This window comes from Gadus macrocephalus, chromosome 4 (genome assembly GCF_031168955.1).
Source record: "Gadus macrocephalus chromosome 4, ASM3116895v1".
In the NCBI taxonomy this organism is placed as follows: Eukaryota; Metazoa; Chordata; class Actinopteri; order Gadiformes; family Gadidae; genus Gadus; species Gadus macrocephalus.
The window spans coordinates 34,840,643-34,854,149 of record NC_082385.1 but is presented as its reverse complement, the minus strand read 5'-3'; the positions used below and the strand labels follow the sequence as shown (position 1 = coordinate 34,854,149).

At 49.4% G+C, this 13,507-nt stretch overlaps 2 protein-coding genes across 5 annotated transcripts in view; one reads left to right on the top strand and one right to left on the bottom strand.

Moving 5' to 3' along the window:
• pcid2 (PCI domain containing 2) overlaps positions 1–2,325 on the top strand; it is a 40,354-nt gene extending 38,029 nt beyond the window's left edge. For both annotated transcript variants that reach the window (XM_060050985.1, XM_060050984.1), the window contains 2 exons: positions 177–300; positions 2,149–2,325. In XM_060050985.1, the coding sequence (XP_059906968.1) occupies positions 177–300; positions 2,149–2,238 (214 nt within the window). In that variant the 3' untranslated portion in view covers positions 2,239–2,325. The remainder of the gene's footprint in view (positions 1–176; positions 301–2,148) is intronic.
• A 42-nt stretch (positions 2,326–2,367) lies between these two features.
• fmnl2b (formin-like 2b) overlaps positions 2,368–13,507 on the bottom strand; it is a 37,820-nt gene continuing 26,680 nt past the window's right edge. For 2 of the 3 annotated variants that reach the window (XM_060050978.1, XM_060050980.1), the window contains exons 20-28: positions 11,361–11,595; positions 10,352–10,420; positions 10,123–10,203; positions 9,772–9,901; positions 6,532–6,695; positions 5,980–6,081; positions 4,766–4,864; positions 4,224–4,350; positions 2,368–4,110 (exon numbers count right to left, since the gene is read on the bottom strand). In XM_060050978.1, coding sequence (XP_059906961.1) covers positions 4,019–4,110; positions 4,224–4,350; positions 4,766–4,864; positions 5,980–6,081; positions 6,532–6,695; positions 9,772–9,901; positions 10,123–10,203; positions 10,352–10,420; positions 11,361–11,595 — 1,099 coding nt within the window. In that variant the 3' untranslated portion in view covers positions 2,368–4,018. The remainder of the gene's footprint in view (positions 4,111–4,223; positions 4,351–4,765; positions 4,865–5,979; positions 6,082–6,531; positions 6,696–9,771; positions 9,902–10,122; positions 10,204–10,351; positions 10,421–11,360; positions 11,596–13,507) is intronic. The other variant, XM_060050979.1, reaches the window with a different exon arrangement.

The following is a 13,507-nucleotide window of genomic DNA, read 5'->3' as shown; positions in this document are numbered from 1 at the left end:
TTGTATACTAACCTGGTAACTAACCCCTAGTTGTATACAAACCAGGTAACTAGCCCCTGGTTATATAACTAGCCCCTGGTTGAGTAACTAGCCCCTGGTTGTATACTAACCTGGTAACTAGCCCCTGGTTGTATTCTAACCTGGTTAGTAGTATACTAACCCTTGGTTATGTTTAGTTACCAGCTGCTGAGGAGCCACCAGTTGCCGCTGGAAGCCTTCCTCGTCTGTCTGAGGATGATGAAGGTGGACGGGCTGGACCTCGACGAAGTGCAGTGTCTCCTGGCCAACCTGATCTACATGGTATACATCTATAACACCAGCCTGATCTACATGGTGTACATCTATAGCACCAGCCTTATCTACATGGTGTACATCTATAGCACCTGATCTACATGGTGTACATCTATAGCACCAGCCTTATCTACATGGTGTACATCTATAGCACCAGCCTTATCTACATGGTGTACATCTATAGCACCTGATCTACATGGTATACATCTATAGCACCAGCCTTATCTACATGGTGTACATCTATAGCACCTGATCTACATGGTATACATCTATAGCACCAGCCTTATCTACATGGTGTACATCTATAGCACCAGCCTTATCTACATGGTATACATCTATAGCACCAGCCTTATCTACATGGTGTACATCTATAGCACCAGCCTTATCTACATGGTGTACATCTATAGCACCAGCCTTATCTACATGGTGTACATCTATAGCACCTGATCTACATGGTATACATCTATAGCACCAGCCTGATCTACATGGTGTACATCTATAGCACCAGCCTTATCTACATGGTGTACATCTATAGCACCTGATCTACATGGTGTACATCTATAGCACCTGATCTACATGGTGTACATCTATAGCACCAGCCTTATCTACATGGTGTACATCTATAGCACCAGCCTTATCTACATGGTGTACATCTATAGCACCAGCCTTATCTACATGGTGTACATCTATAGCACCTGATCTACATGGTATACATCTATAGCACCAGCCTGATCTACATGGTGTACATCTATAGCACCAGCCTTATCTACATGGTGTACATCTATAGCACCTGATCTACATGGTGTACATCTATAGCACCTGATCTACATGGTGTACATCTATAGCACCTGATCTACATGGTGTACATCTATAGCACCAGCCTTATCTACATGGTGTACATCTATAGCACCTGATCTACATGGTGTACATCTATAGCACCTGATCTACATGGTGTACATCTACAGCACCTGATCTACATGGTGTACATCTACAGCACCTGATCTACATGGTGTACATCTATAGCACCTGATCTACATGGTGTACATCTACAGCACCTGATCTACATGGTGTACATCTACAGCACCTGATCTACATGGTGTACATCTATAGCACCTGATCTGCATGGTATACATCTATAGCACCTGATCTACATGGTGTACATCTACAGCACCTGATCTACATGGTGTACATCTATAGCACCTGATCTGCATGGTATACATCTATAGCACCTGATCTACATGGTGTAATAACAGCCTCTGTCTGTCCTGTGTCTGTCTGTCCTCTGTCTGTCCTGTGACTGTCCTGTGTCTGTCTGTCCTCTGTCTGTCCTCTGTCTGTCTGTCTGTCCTCTGCCTGTCCTGTGTCTGTCCTCTGTCTGTCTGTCTGTCTGTCCTCTGTCTGTCTGTCCTCTGTCTGTCCTCTGTCTGTCTGTCTGTCTGTCTGTCTGTCTGTCTGTCTGTCTGTCTGTCTGTCTGTCTGTCCTCTGTCTGTCCTGTGTCTGTCCTCTGTCTGTCCTCTGTCTGTCTGTCCTCTGTCTGTCTGCCTGTCCTGTGTCTGTCCTCTGTCTGTCCTCTGTCTGTCTGTCTGTCTGTCTGTCCTCTGTCTGTCTGTCTGTCTGTCTGTCCTCTGTCTGTCCTCTGTCTGTCCTCTGTCTGTCTGTCCTCTGTCTGTCTGTCTGTCCTCTGTCTGTCCTGTGTCTGTCCTCTGTCTGTCCTCTGTCTGTCCTCTGTCTGTCTGTCTGTCTGTCCTCTGTCTGTCTGTCTGTCTGTCTGTCCTCTGTCTGTCCTGTGTCTGTCCTCTGTCTGTCCTCTGTCTGTCCTCTGTCTGTCTGTCCTCTGTCTGTCCTCTGTTTCTCAGGGTCATATCAAAGGCTACATCTCTCATCAGCACCAGAAGCTGGTGGTCAGTAAGCAGAACCCCTTCCCCCCGCTGTCCTCGGTGTCCTAGGGGCGACCCCCCAGGACCCTCAAGGCCGCCCACCCCCAGACCTGGAATCGTTCTTTGTACTGTTGACTGAATAAAGGTTTGAACCGCTCTGTGTTCTCCTGGTTAATGTGATCAGGTGTAAAGGCAGTCGACCGTATTGATGCTTTATTTACAGAACTACAGAACCACTACAAACACGATACAGTGACGTACAAAACATCTGTACATTAGAAAACTGTGCTTCACATGGAGAGGATGCTGCTGGTAATACTGGTTATACTGGTATGAAGGACGTATCAGTAAACACTGCGGCGGTACCAGTGGTACTAAATCAATACTTTAAGTGATTGATCATGTATTACCAGGCGACTAAGTCTTCGTTAGGAGTGATCCTGAGAGCATCTGGCAGGTTGACCATCCCAGTTCATCTGTCTCTCATATCGCCATGTGGTCTGGACTTTATGCCCGTAGGCTCTAGTGTTGTGATGCTACTAGCATTAGCTTAGCTCTAGCGTTGTGATGCTAGTAGCATTAGCTTAGCCTGTAGAGTTGTGATGCTACTAGCATTAGCTTAGCTCTAACTTTGTCTTACCACCAGTCCAAATTTTTTACAGTAGTTTTTCTGTAAAAATAAGTTCCGCTGTTATTCTAATTGTAGCATTTTGAAATAACTAACCAGCGAGGCCAACCTGCCAGGTGCTCTCATGTCATGGTGTTGTACTTCATGTTGTACTTCATGTCATGGTTTTGTACTTCATGTCATGGTGTTGTACTTCATGTTGTACTTCATGTCATGGTGTTGTACTTCATGTTGTACTTCATGTCATGGTGTTGTACTTCATGTTGTACTTCATGTCAGGGTGTTGTACTTCATGTTGTACTTCATATTGTCCAAACATGTCTTAGTCTAGTCTGGTCTAGTTAGTCCGGCTCAGGTTGGCAAGACCAGTTTGGTCTACTTTAGTCCGGTCTGGTCTGGGCTAGTTGAGTCTAGTTCAGTCCGGTCTGGGCTACAAACAGGATGCTCACAGAGTATAAAAAAACAAGAAAATACAAACTTTCCATTAAGCTGCTCCCGCCTGTCAATCAAATGCTCAAAGTGCTAATTGGTACCAAGGATAGTAGTGGGCGTGGCCCTGGGGAGGGGTCAGTAGTTTGTGGGAGGGGTCAGTAGTGGTCCTCCATGGAGTGGGCGGGGTCAGTAGTGGTCCTCCATGGAGTGGGCGGGGTCAGTAGTGGTCCTCCGTGGAGTGGGCGGGGTCCGTAGTGGTCCTCCGTGGAGTGGGCGGGGTCCGTAGTGGTCCTCCGTGGAGTGGGCGGGGTCAGTAGTGGTCCTCCGTGGAGTGGGCGGGGTCAGTAGTGGTCCTCCGTGGAGTGGGCGGGGTCAGTAGTGGTCCTCCGTAGAGTGGGCGGGGTCAGTAGTGGTCCTCCGTGGAGTGGGCGGGGTCAGTAGTGGTCCTCCGTGGAGTGGGCGGGGTCAGTAGTGGTCCTCCGTGGAGTGGGCGGGGTCAGTCGTTTGTGGGCGGGGTCAGTCGTTTGTGGGCGGCGTCAGTCGTTTGTGGGCGGGGTCAGTAGTGGTCCTCCGTGGAGTGGGCGGGGTCAGTAGTGGTCAGTAGTTTGTGGGCGGGGTCAGTAGTTTGTGGGCGGGGTCAGTAGTGGTCCTCCGTGGAGTGGGCGGGGTCAGTAGTGGTCAGTAGTTTGTGGGCGGGGTCAGTAGTTTGTGGGCGGGGTCAGTAGTGGTCCTCCATGGAGTGGGCGGGGTCAGTAGTTTGTGGGCGGGGTCAGTAGTTTGTGGGCGGGGTCAGTAGTGGTCCTCCGTGGAGTGGGCGGGCTCACAGAAGAAGCGGGAGCTGCGTTTGGCCGAGCGGGCCGTGAAGGGGACGGTCTTCAGCACTGTGGACGGAACAGCCAATCAGAGCACAGACACAGACCAGCCGAGGGTGTGTGTGTTGTATAAGATATGTGTGTGTGAGGTGTGGTTTGTTTGGTGTGTTGTCTGTGTGTACCTGTGATGATGTCCTCGATTGCCCCGTCCGTCCCCTCGTAGACGTGCCGTCCGTCCTTCCCTCCCTGCTTCTTTCGGAGCTCAGAGATCAGATCCTTCTGCTGCCGCTTCCCCCGGTGGCTGGGGGACTAACGAGCACACAACTCGTTAACACCGGGGGACTAACGAGCACACACCTCGTTAACACCGGGGGACTAACGAGCACACACCTCGTTAACACCAGGGGACTAACGAGCACACACCTCGTTAACACCGGGGGACTAACGAGCACACACCTCGTTAACACCGGGGGACTAACGAACACACACCTCGTTAACACCGGGGGAATAGCGAACACACACCTCGTTAACACCGGGGGACTAGCGAGCACACACCTCGTTAACACCGGGGGACTAACGAGCACACACCTCGTTAACACCGGGGGACTAACGAACACACACCTCGTTAACACCGGGGGACTAACGAGCACACACCTCGTTAACACCGGGGGACAACGAGACGGGTTAGGGTTAGTAGGGTTAGACGGGATAGGGTTAACCTAACCTTGGTCTGCTGCTGCTCCTGCTGCTGCTCCTCCTGCTCCAGTTTCTCCTGCAGCATCAGCTCCTGCCTCCTCCTCTGCTCGTTCTCCTCCTCAGCCAGCTGCAACACGGCCACGCTCATTATGGCACGGCCTAGCGGTTTATAGCTTCTTCTAGCATAGCCTAGCCTGTTATAGCACGGCCTAGCGGTTTATAGCTTCTTCTAGCATAGCCTAGCCTGTTATAGCACGGCCTAGCGGTTTATAGCTTCTTCTAGCATAGCCTAGCCTGTTATAGCAGGGCCTAGCGGTTTATAGCTTCTTCTTGCATAGCCTAGCCTGTTATAGCACGGCCTAGCGGTTTATAGCTTCTTCTAGCATAGCCTAGCCTGTTATAGCATGGCCTAGCGGTTTATAGCTCCGTATAGCATAGCCTGGCCTGTTATAGCGTGTTATGGCTTCTTAAAGCATAGCCTAGTCTGTTATAGAATGGCCTAGCGTCTTATAGCATAGCCAAGCCTGTTATAGCATGGCCTAGTATGTTATAGCAAGGCCTAGCGTGTAATAGCTTCTTATAGCATAGCCTACTGTGTTATAGCAAGGCCTTGTGTGTTATAGCTTCTTATAGCATAGCCTGTGTTATAGCAAGGCCTAGTGTGTTATAGCAAGTCTAGCATCACAGAGCAACAGGTCACATTTTACAATAAGGCCACATTAATTAACCATTAATTAAATGAGTGCATGCAATAATGCACACTATTATATACCATTAGCGAAGGGCTGGGTGTTAGCTTTGTCTCAGGGCTAACCTGTTGAATAACGTATCAGTGAATAACTTCTTTAACAGTAGGTCAATGATTATACTGCATTAACCAATGATAACAAATGGTTATTTAATGAACCCTTATTGGAAAGTGTGAACATAACCTCATGAACGTCATAGCTTAGCATAACATAGCATGGTATAATATATAATAATATGGTTGATCAATGATTTGTTTATGTAATATATCATGAGGTGTTATTGATTATTGGTTATTGATCCTACCCTGTAGGCCTTGATGAAGGTCTGATATCACGAGGTGTTATTGATCATTGGTTATTGATCCTACCCTGTAGGCCTTGATGAAGGTCTGATATCATGTGTTATTGATTATTGGTTATTGATCCTACCCTGTAGGTCTTGATGAAGGTCTGATATCACGAGGTGTTATTGATTATTGGTTATTGATCCTACCCTGTAGGCCTTGATGAAGCGGACGAAGACGGGGAAGAAGACGGAGGGGGGGGCGGTCTTGGAGCTCTCACCGAAAAACTTTACCACGTCCTCGAAGGCATCCTAACACACACACACACACACACACACACACACACACACACACACACACACACACACACACACACACACACACACACACACACACACACACACACACACACACACACACACACACACACACACACACACACACACACACACACGCACACACACACACACACACACAAAGCCGAGAAAACAGTGGATACATGAAAAGTGCATGAAAGGTATCAGTGTCGGTGTGTGTGTGTTCATGCTCGTGTGTGTCTGTAGTGTGTGGGTCTGTAATGTGTCTGCAGTATATGTGCAGTGTGTTACTGCAGTGTGCGTGTGCAATGTGTGCGCAGTGTGCGTGTGTGTCTACAATGTGTGTGTCTGCAGTGTGCGTGTTTGACTGCAACGTGCAGTGTGTTTGCAGTGTGCGTGTGTGTGTGCAGTGCGTGTGTGCAGTGTTCAGCGTGCGTGCAGCACCTGTGCGATGCGGGCGTCCTCCTGCAGCTTGGTGAGGCGCGCCTCGTGCTTGCTGATGAAGTCCTTCAGCGTGGGGTTGTGTCCGTGGACGCTGAACTCCCTCCAGGTCAACTCCATGCCCCGCGTCATCTCCCTCACATCGCTCAGCACGTTGTCCAGAGAGACTGATGGGATGGAGCCATTATACACACAGGATACACACAGGATACACCATAGAGACATGATACACACCGGATACACCATAGAGACATGATACACACAGGATACACCATAGAGACATGATACACACCGGATACACCATAGAGCCATGATACACACAGGATACACCATAGAGACATGATACACACCGGATACACCATAGAGACATGATACACACCGGATACACCATAGAGACATGTTACACACCGGATACACCATAGAGACATGATACACACCGGATACACCATAGAGACATGATACACACCGGATACACCATAGAGACATGATACACACCGGATACACCATAGAGACATGATACACACCGGATACACCATAGAGACATGATACACACAGGATTCACACCATAGAGACATGTTACACACCGGATACACCATAGAGACATGATACACACCGGATACACCATAGAGACATGATACACACCGGATACACCATAGAGACATGTTACACACCGGATACACCATAGAGACATGTTACACACCGGATACACCATAGAGACATGATACACACCGGATACACCATAGAGACATGATACACACCGGATACACCATAGAGACATGATACACACCGGATACACCATAGAGACATGTTACACACCGGATACACCATAGAGACATGATACACACAGGATACACCATAGAGACATGATACACACTAGGGCTGGGATAAACGATTATTTTTTAAACGATTAATCTAGCGATTATTTTTTCGATGCATCGATTCATCTAACGATTCATTTTTTCAGTCCGATTCGATTTCGATTCGATTCGATTCTCGATTATCTCCCCATTAATTGACTAATAGCAATTTATACATGTTGATTTACATATCTGAATTCCCTAACATTTCAATACATGTTTATTGCCTTTAAATTCCAAAATAAAAGTGCAAAGTAATGCATTCTTAGAATTCTACGGTGCTCAGTCATCTGCAGCTGCTACCGGGTGACGCCTCTTCAGGTGCTGGTGAATTGCCGTGGTGCTAGAATGGAAAGTCATCTCCATTTTGCAAAGACGACATATCACGGAATCGTTTCATTTCACATTAAAGAATTCCCATACTTTAGAGGAACGAGTGCGTGGCGCCTTGCACTTATGAATGTCTGAGGAGCCACTCGCGTTGCAACTACGCTCCGGCGCCGCCCATCTTTTTTTTTTTTTTTTTTTTTTTTTTTTTTTAAATCGACGCGCATTTTTCGCGTCGACGTAATTTATGCGTCGACGTCGTCGATTACGTCGACGCGTCGTCCCAGCCCTAATACACACCGGATACACCATAGAGACATGATACACACCGGATACACCATAGAGACATGATACACACCGGATAGACCATAGAGACATGTTACACACCGGATACACCATAGAGACATGATACACACCGGATACACACCGGATACACCATAGAGACATGATACACACCGGATAGACACACCGGATACACCTTATACACTATCAGCCGCCTGGTCCCTGTGTGCTATGCGTAGCGTTAGCCGCCTGGTCCCTGTGTGCTATGCGTAGCGTTAGCCGCCTGGTCCCTGTGTGCTATGCATAGCGTTAGCCGCCTGGTCCCTGTGTGCTATGCGTAGCGTTAGCCGCCTGGTCCGTGTGTGCTATGCGTAGCGTTAGCCGCCTGGTGGGTGTGTGCTATGCGTAGCGTTAGCCGCCTGGTCCGTGTGTGCTATACGTAGCGTTAGCCGCCTGGTCCCTGTGTGCTATGCATAGCGTTAGCCGCCTGGTCCGTGTGTGCTATGCGTAGCGTTAGCCGCCTGGTCCGTGTGTGCTATGCGTAGCGTTAGCCGCCTGGTGGGTGTGTGCTATGCGTAGCGTTAGCCGCCTGGTGCGTGTGTGCTATGCGTAGCGTTAGGCGCCTGGTCCGTGTGTGCTATGCGTAGCGTTAGCCGCCTGGTCCGTGTGCTATGCGTAGCGTTAGCCGCCTGGTCCGTGTGTGCTATGCGTACCGTTAGCCGCCTGGTGCGTGTGCTATGCGTACCGTTAGCCGCCTGGTGCGTGTGTGCTATGCGTACCGTTAGCCGCCTGGTGCGTGTGTGCTATGCGCAGCGTTAGCCGCCTGGTCCGTGTGCTATGCGTACCGTTAGCCGCCTGGTCCGTGTGTGCTATGCGTACCGTTAGCCGCCTGGTGCGTGTGTGCTATGCGTAGCGTTAGCCGCCTGGTCCGTGTGTGCTATGCGTAGGGTTAGCCGCCTGGTGCGTGTGCTATGCGTACCGTTAGCCGCCTGGTGCGTGTGTGCTATGCGTACCGTTAGCCGCCTGGTGCGTGTGTGCTATGCGTAGCGTTAGCCGCCTGGTCCGTGTGTGCTATGCGTAGCGTTAGCCGCCTGGTCCGTGTGCTATGCGTAGCGTTAGCCGCCTGGTCCGCGTGTGCTATGCGTAGCGTTAGCCGCCTGGTCCGTGTGTGCTATGCGTAGCGTTAGCCGCCTGGTGCGTGTGCTATGCGTAGCGTTAGCCGCCTGGTGCGTGTGCTATGCGTAGCGTTAGCCGCCTGGTGCGTGTGCTATGCGTAGCGTTAGCCGCCTGGTGCGTGTGTGCTATGCGTAGCGTTAGCCGCCTGGTCCGTGTGTGCTATGCGTAGCGTTAGCCGCCTGGTCCGTGTGCTATGCGTAGCGTTAGCCGCCTGGTCCGTGTGTGCTATGCGTAGCGTTAGCCGCCTGGTGCGTGTGCTATGCGTAGCGTTAGCCGCCTGGTGCGTGTGTGCTATGCGTAGCGTTAGCCGCCTGGTGCGTGTGTGCTATGCGTAGCGTTAGCCGCCTGGTGCGTGTGCTATGCGTAGCGTTAGCCGCCTGGTGCGTGTGTGCTATGCGTAGCGTTAGCCGCCTGGTGCGTGTGTGCTATGCGTAGCGTTAGCCGCCTGGTGCGTGTGCTATGCGTAGCGTTAGCCGCCTGGTGCGTGTGTGCTATGCGTAGCGTTAGCCGCCTGGTGCGTGTGTGCTATGCGTAGTGTTAGCCGCCTGGTGCGTGTGCTATGCGTAGCGTTAGCCGCCTGGTGCGTGTGTGCTATGCGTACCGTTAGCAGCCTTGTCGATGTAGTGCAGCTCGTTGTAGAACATGGCCACCCCGGGGTACTTGTCCCTCACCAGCGCCGCAAGGTAGTGCAGCAGAGTCTGCTTCCTGTCTGTGGACTTGGTGTCCAGCAGCTACACACACGCACATGCACACGCACACGCACACGCACACACACACTTACAGATACACACACACACAGACACACACAGACAAGCACACACAGAGACACACACACACAAACACACGTGTCCGAATGTGTATAAAGATATACATTTGTATTTATATGTGTGTACGTGTATATATCGATAGGTGTGTGTCAGTGTGTGTGTGTGTCAGTGTGTGTGTGCGTTACCAGGTCTAAACACTGGAGTTTGAATCCGTAGACTGCTCCACGTTTGCTGCTGTTCATGTAATTTCCCAACGCCAAAATAACCTGTAACACAAAAAAACTAAAATAATTATCTGTAACACACACACATCTCATTCTGGTATCTATTTTAAAAACCTACTAAAACCAAAGAATAATTTAGTTACATCTGGAAACATTATATTTAAGAATAATCCAGTAATGTTGAGCATACCTCCAGGATCTTCTTGAGTTTCTGGGAGGACTTAATGGAGACGGAGGCCGCGATGATGGCATGAAGTTGCTGGAAGAGAAACATATTGTTTACTGTTTATGTCTGTCTGTTTGTTTACCAGTCTGTCCGTCTATCTATCCATCTGTCTCTTTATCTGTCTGTCTGTTAACCATTCTGTCTTTCTTTCTATTTATCTGTCTGTCTTCCTGTCTATCTGTTTACCAGTCTGTCTTTCTTTCTATTTCCCTGTCCGTCTCTCTGTCTATCCGTCTGTCTCTGTATTTGTCTGTCTTAGTGTCTATTTATCTGTCTGTCTTCCTGTCTGTCTGTTTACCAGTCTGTTTCTCTATCTATCCATCTTTCTCTACATCTACCTGTCTGTTTTTTCTGTCTGTCTGTTAACCAGTCTGTCTTTCTTCCTATTTATCTGTCTGTCTTCCTGTCTGTCTGTTTACCAGTCTTTCTCTCTATCTATCCGTCTGTCTCTGTATTTGTCTGTCCGTCTATCAGTCTGTTTACCTGTCTGTCTTCCTGTCTGTCTGTTTACCAGTCTTTCTTTCTGTCTATTTACCTGTCTGTCTGTTTACCAGTCTGTTGGTCTGTCTATTTACCTGTCTGTCTTCCTGTTTGTCTGTTTACCAGTGTGGTGTTCTGATTCTGTTCTGAGGCTCTCTTAAAAACACCCCTCTTACACACTAAAGGTACGATGCACGTCCTGGCACTTTGTTGTGTACGGGGAATGGCTGCTTGTCACTTGGCTCGTTGAACAACCTCACTGTACCAACAGAGATATATTGATGTTTCTCCTTCTCCTGACTAATGTACTTATTGTGAGACGCTTTGGCTAAAATGCATCTGCTAAACGCCCTCAATGTAAATGTCTCCTCTCCCCGCCTGTGTGTCTTAGGTGACCATGGTGAGGTTGTGTTTCTGTTGTGTGTCTGTTGTGTGTCTTAGGGGGTGAGCATGGTGAGGTTGTGTGTCTGTTGTGTGTCTGCGTGCGTCTTACGGGGGTCAGCATGGTGACGTTGTCAGTGTAGTTGCCGGTGAAGGTGAGGATGGTCATACGCTGGTTGAGCCTCTCGATGCGGCTGAACTGCATCATGAAGCGGTCCTCCTCGCTGAGCGCCTCCAGGGGCTTCCTGTCCCTCTCGTACTGACGGAGCGTCTTCAGCTCTCCCTCCGTGGGCAGGAACCGCATCAGACACTCCACGAAGTCCACGCGCACTGCCCGCACGTCGAACCTGCGCACAACGCACCTTAACCCTAGTGCACCTTAACCCTAGCGCACCTTAACCCTAGTGCACCTTAACCCTAGTGCACCTTAACCCTAGTGCACCTGAACCCTAGTGCACCTTAACCCTAGTGCACCTTAACCCTAGTGCACCTGAACCCTAGTGCACCTTAACCCTAGTGCACCTTAACCCTAGCGCACCTTAACCCTAGTGCACCTTAACCCTAGTGCACCTTAACCCTAGTGCACCTGAACCCTAGTGCACCTTAACCCTAGTGCACCTTAACCCTAGTGCACCTGAACCCTAGTGCACCTTAACCCTAGTGCACCTTAACCCTAGTGCACCTTAACCCTAGTGCACCTTAACCCTAGCGCACCTTAACCCTAGCGCACCTTAACCCTAGCACACCTTAACCCTAGCGCACCTTAACCCTAGTGCACGTCTGGCTGGTTCTAGAGTCAGTCCTAGGTCTGGTTCTAGAGTCAGTCTTAGGTCTGGTTCTAGTCAGTCTTAGGTCTGGTTCTAGAGTCAGTCTTAGGTCTGGTTCTAGTCAGTCTTAGGTCTGGTTCAAGTCAGTCTTAGGTCTGGTTCTAGTGTCAGTCTTAGGTCTGGTTCTAGTCAGTCTTAGGTCTGGTTCTAGTCAGTCTTAGGTCTGGTTCTAGAGTCAGTCCTAGGTCTGGTTCTAGTCGGTCTTAGGTCTGGTTCTAGAGTCAGTCTTAGGTCTGGTTCTAGAGTCAGTCCTAGGTCTGGTTCTAGTCAGTCCTAGGTCTGATTCTAGTCAGTCTTAGGTCTGGATGGTTCTAGAGTCAGTCTTAGGTCTGGTTCTAGTCAGTCAAAGGTCTGGTTCTAGTCAGTCTTAGGTCTGGTTCTAGTCAGGCTTAGGTCTGGTTCTAGAGTTGGTCTTAGGTCTGGTTCTAGTCAGTCTTAGGTCTGGTTATAGAGTTGGTCTCAGGTCTGGTTCTAGAGTCGGTCTTAGGTCTGGTTCTAGTCAGTCCTAGGTCTGGTTCTAGTCAGTCTTAGGTCTGGTTCTAGTCAGTCTTAGGTCTGGTTCTAGTCAGTCCTAGGTCTGGTTCTAGTCAGTCTTAGGTCTGGTTCTAGTCAGTCTTAGGTCTGGTTCTCGTCGGTCTTAGGTCTGGTTCTAGTCAGTCCTAGGTCTGGTTCTAGTCAGTCTTAGGTCTGGTTCTAGTCAGTCTTAGGTCTGGTTCTAGTCAGTCCTAGGTCTGGTTCTAGTCAGCCTTAGGTCTGGTTCTAGTCAGTCTTAGGTCTGGTTCTAGTCAGTCTTAGGTCTGGTTCTAGTCAGTCCTAGGTCTGGTTCTAGTCAGTCTTAGGTCTGGATGGTTCTAGAGTCAGTCTTAGGTCTGGTTCTAGTCAGTCTTAGGTCTGGTTCTAGTCAGTCCTAGGTCTGGTTCTAGTCAGTCTTAAGTCTGGGACTAGTCGGTCTTACGTCTGGTTCTAGTCATTCTTGGGTCTGGTTCTAGTCGGTCCTAGGTCTGGTTCTAGTCAGTCTTAGGTCTGGTTCTAGTCAGTCTTAGTTCTGGTTCTAGTCAGTCTTAGGTCTGGTTCTAGTCAGTCTTAGGTCTGGTTCTAGAGTCGGTCTTAGGTCTGGTTCTAGTCAGTCTTAGGTCTGGTTCTAGTCAGTCCTAGGTCTGGTTCTAGTCAGTCTTAGGTCTGGTTCGAGTCAGTCTTAGGTCTGGTTCTAGTCAGTCTTAGGTCTGGTTCTAGAGTCGGTCTTACGTCTGGTTCTAGTCAGTCTTAGGTCTGGTTCTACTCAGTCTTTGGTCTGGTTCTAGTCGGTCTTACGTCTGGTTCTAGTCGGTCTTAGGTCTGGTTCTAGTCAGTCCTAGGTCTGGTTCTAGTCAGTCTTAGGTCTGGTTCTAGTCGGTCTTTGGTCTGGTTCTAGTCAGTCCTAGGTCTGGTTCTA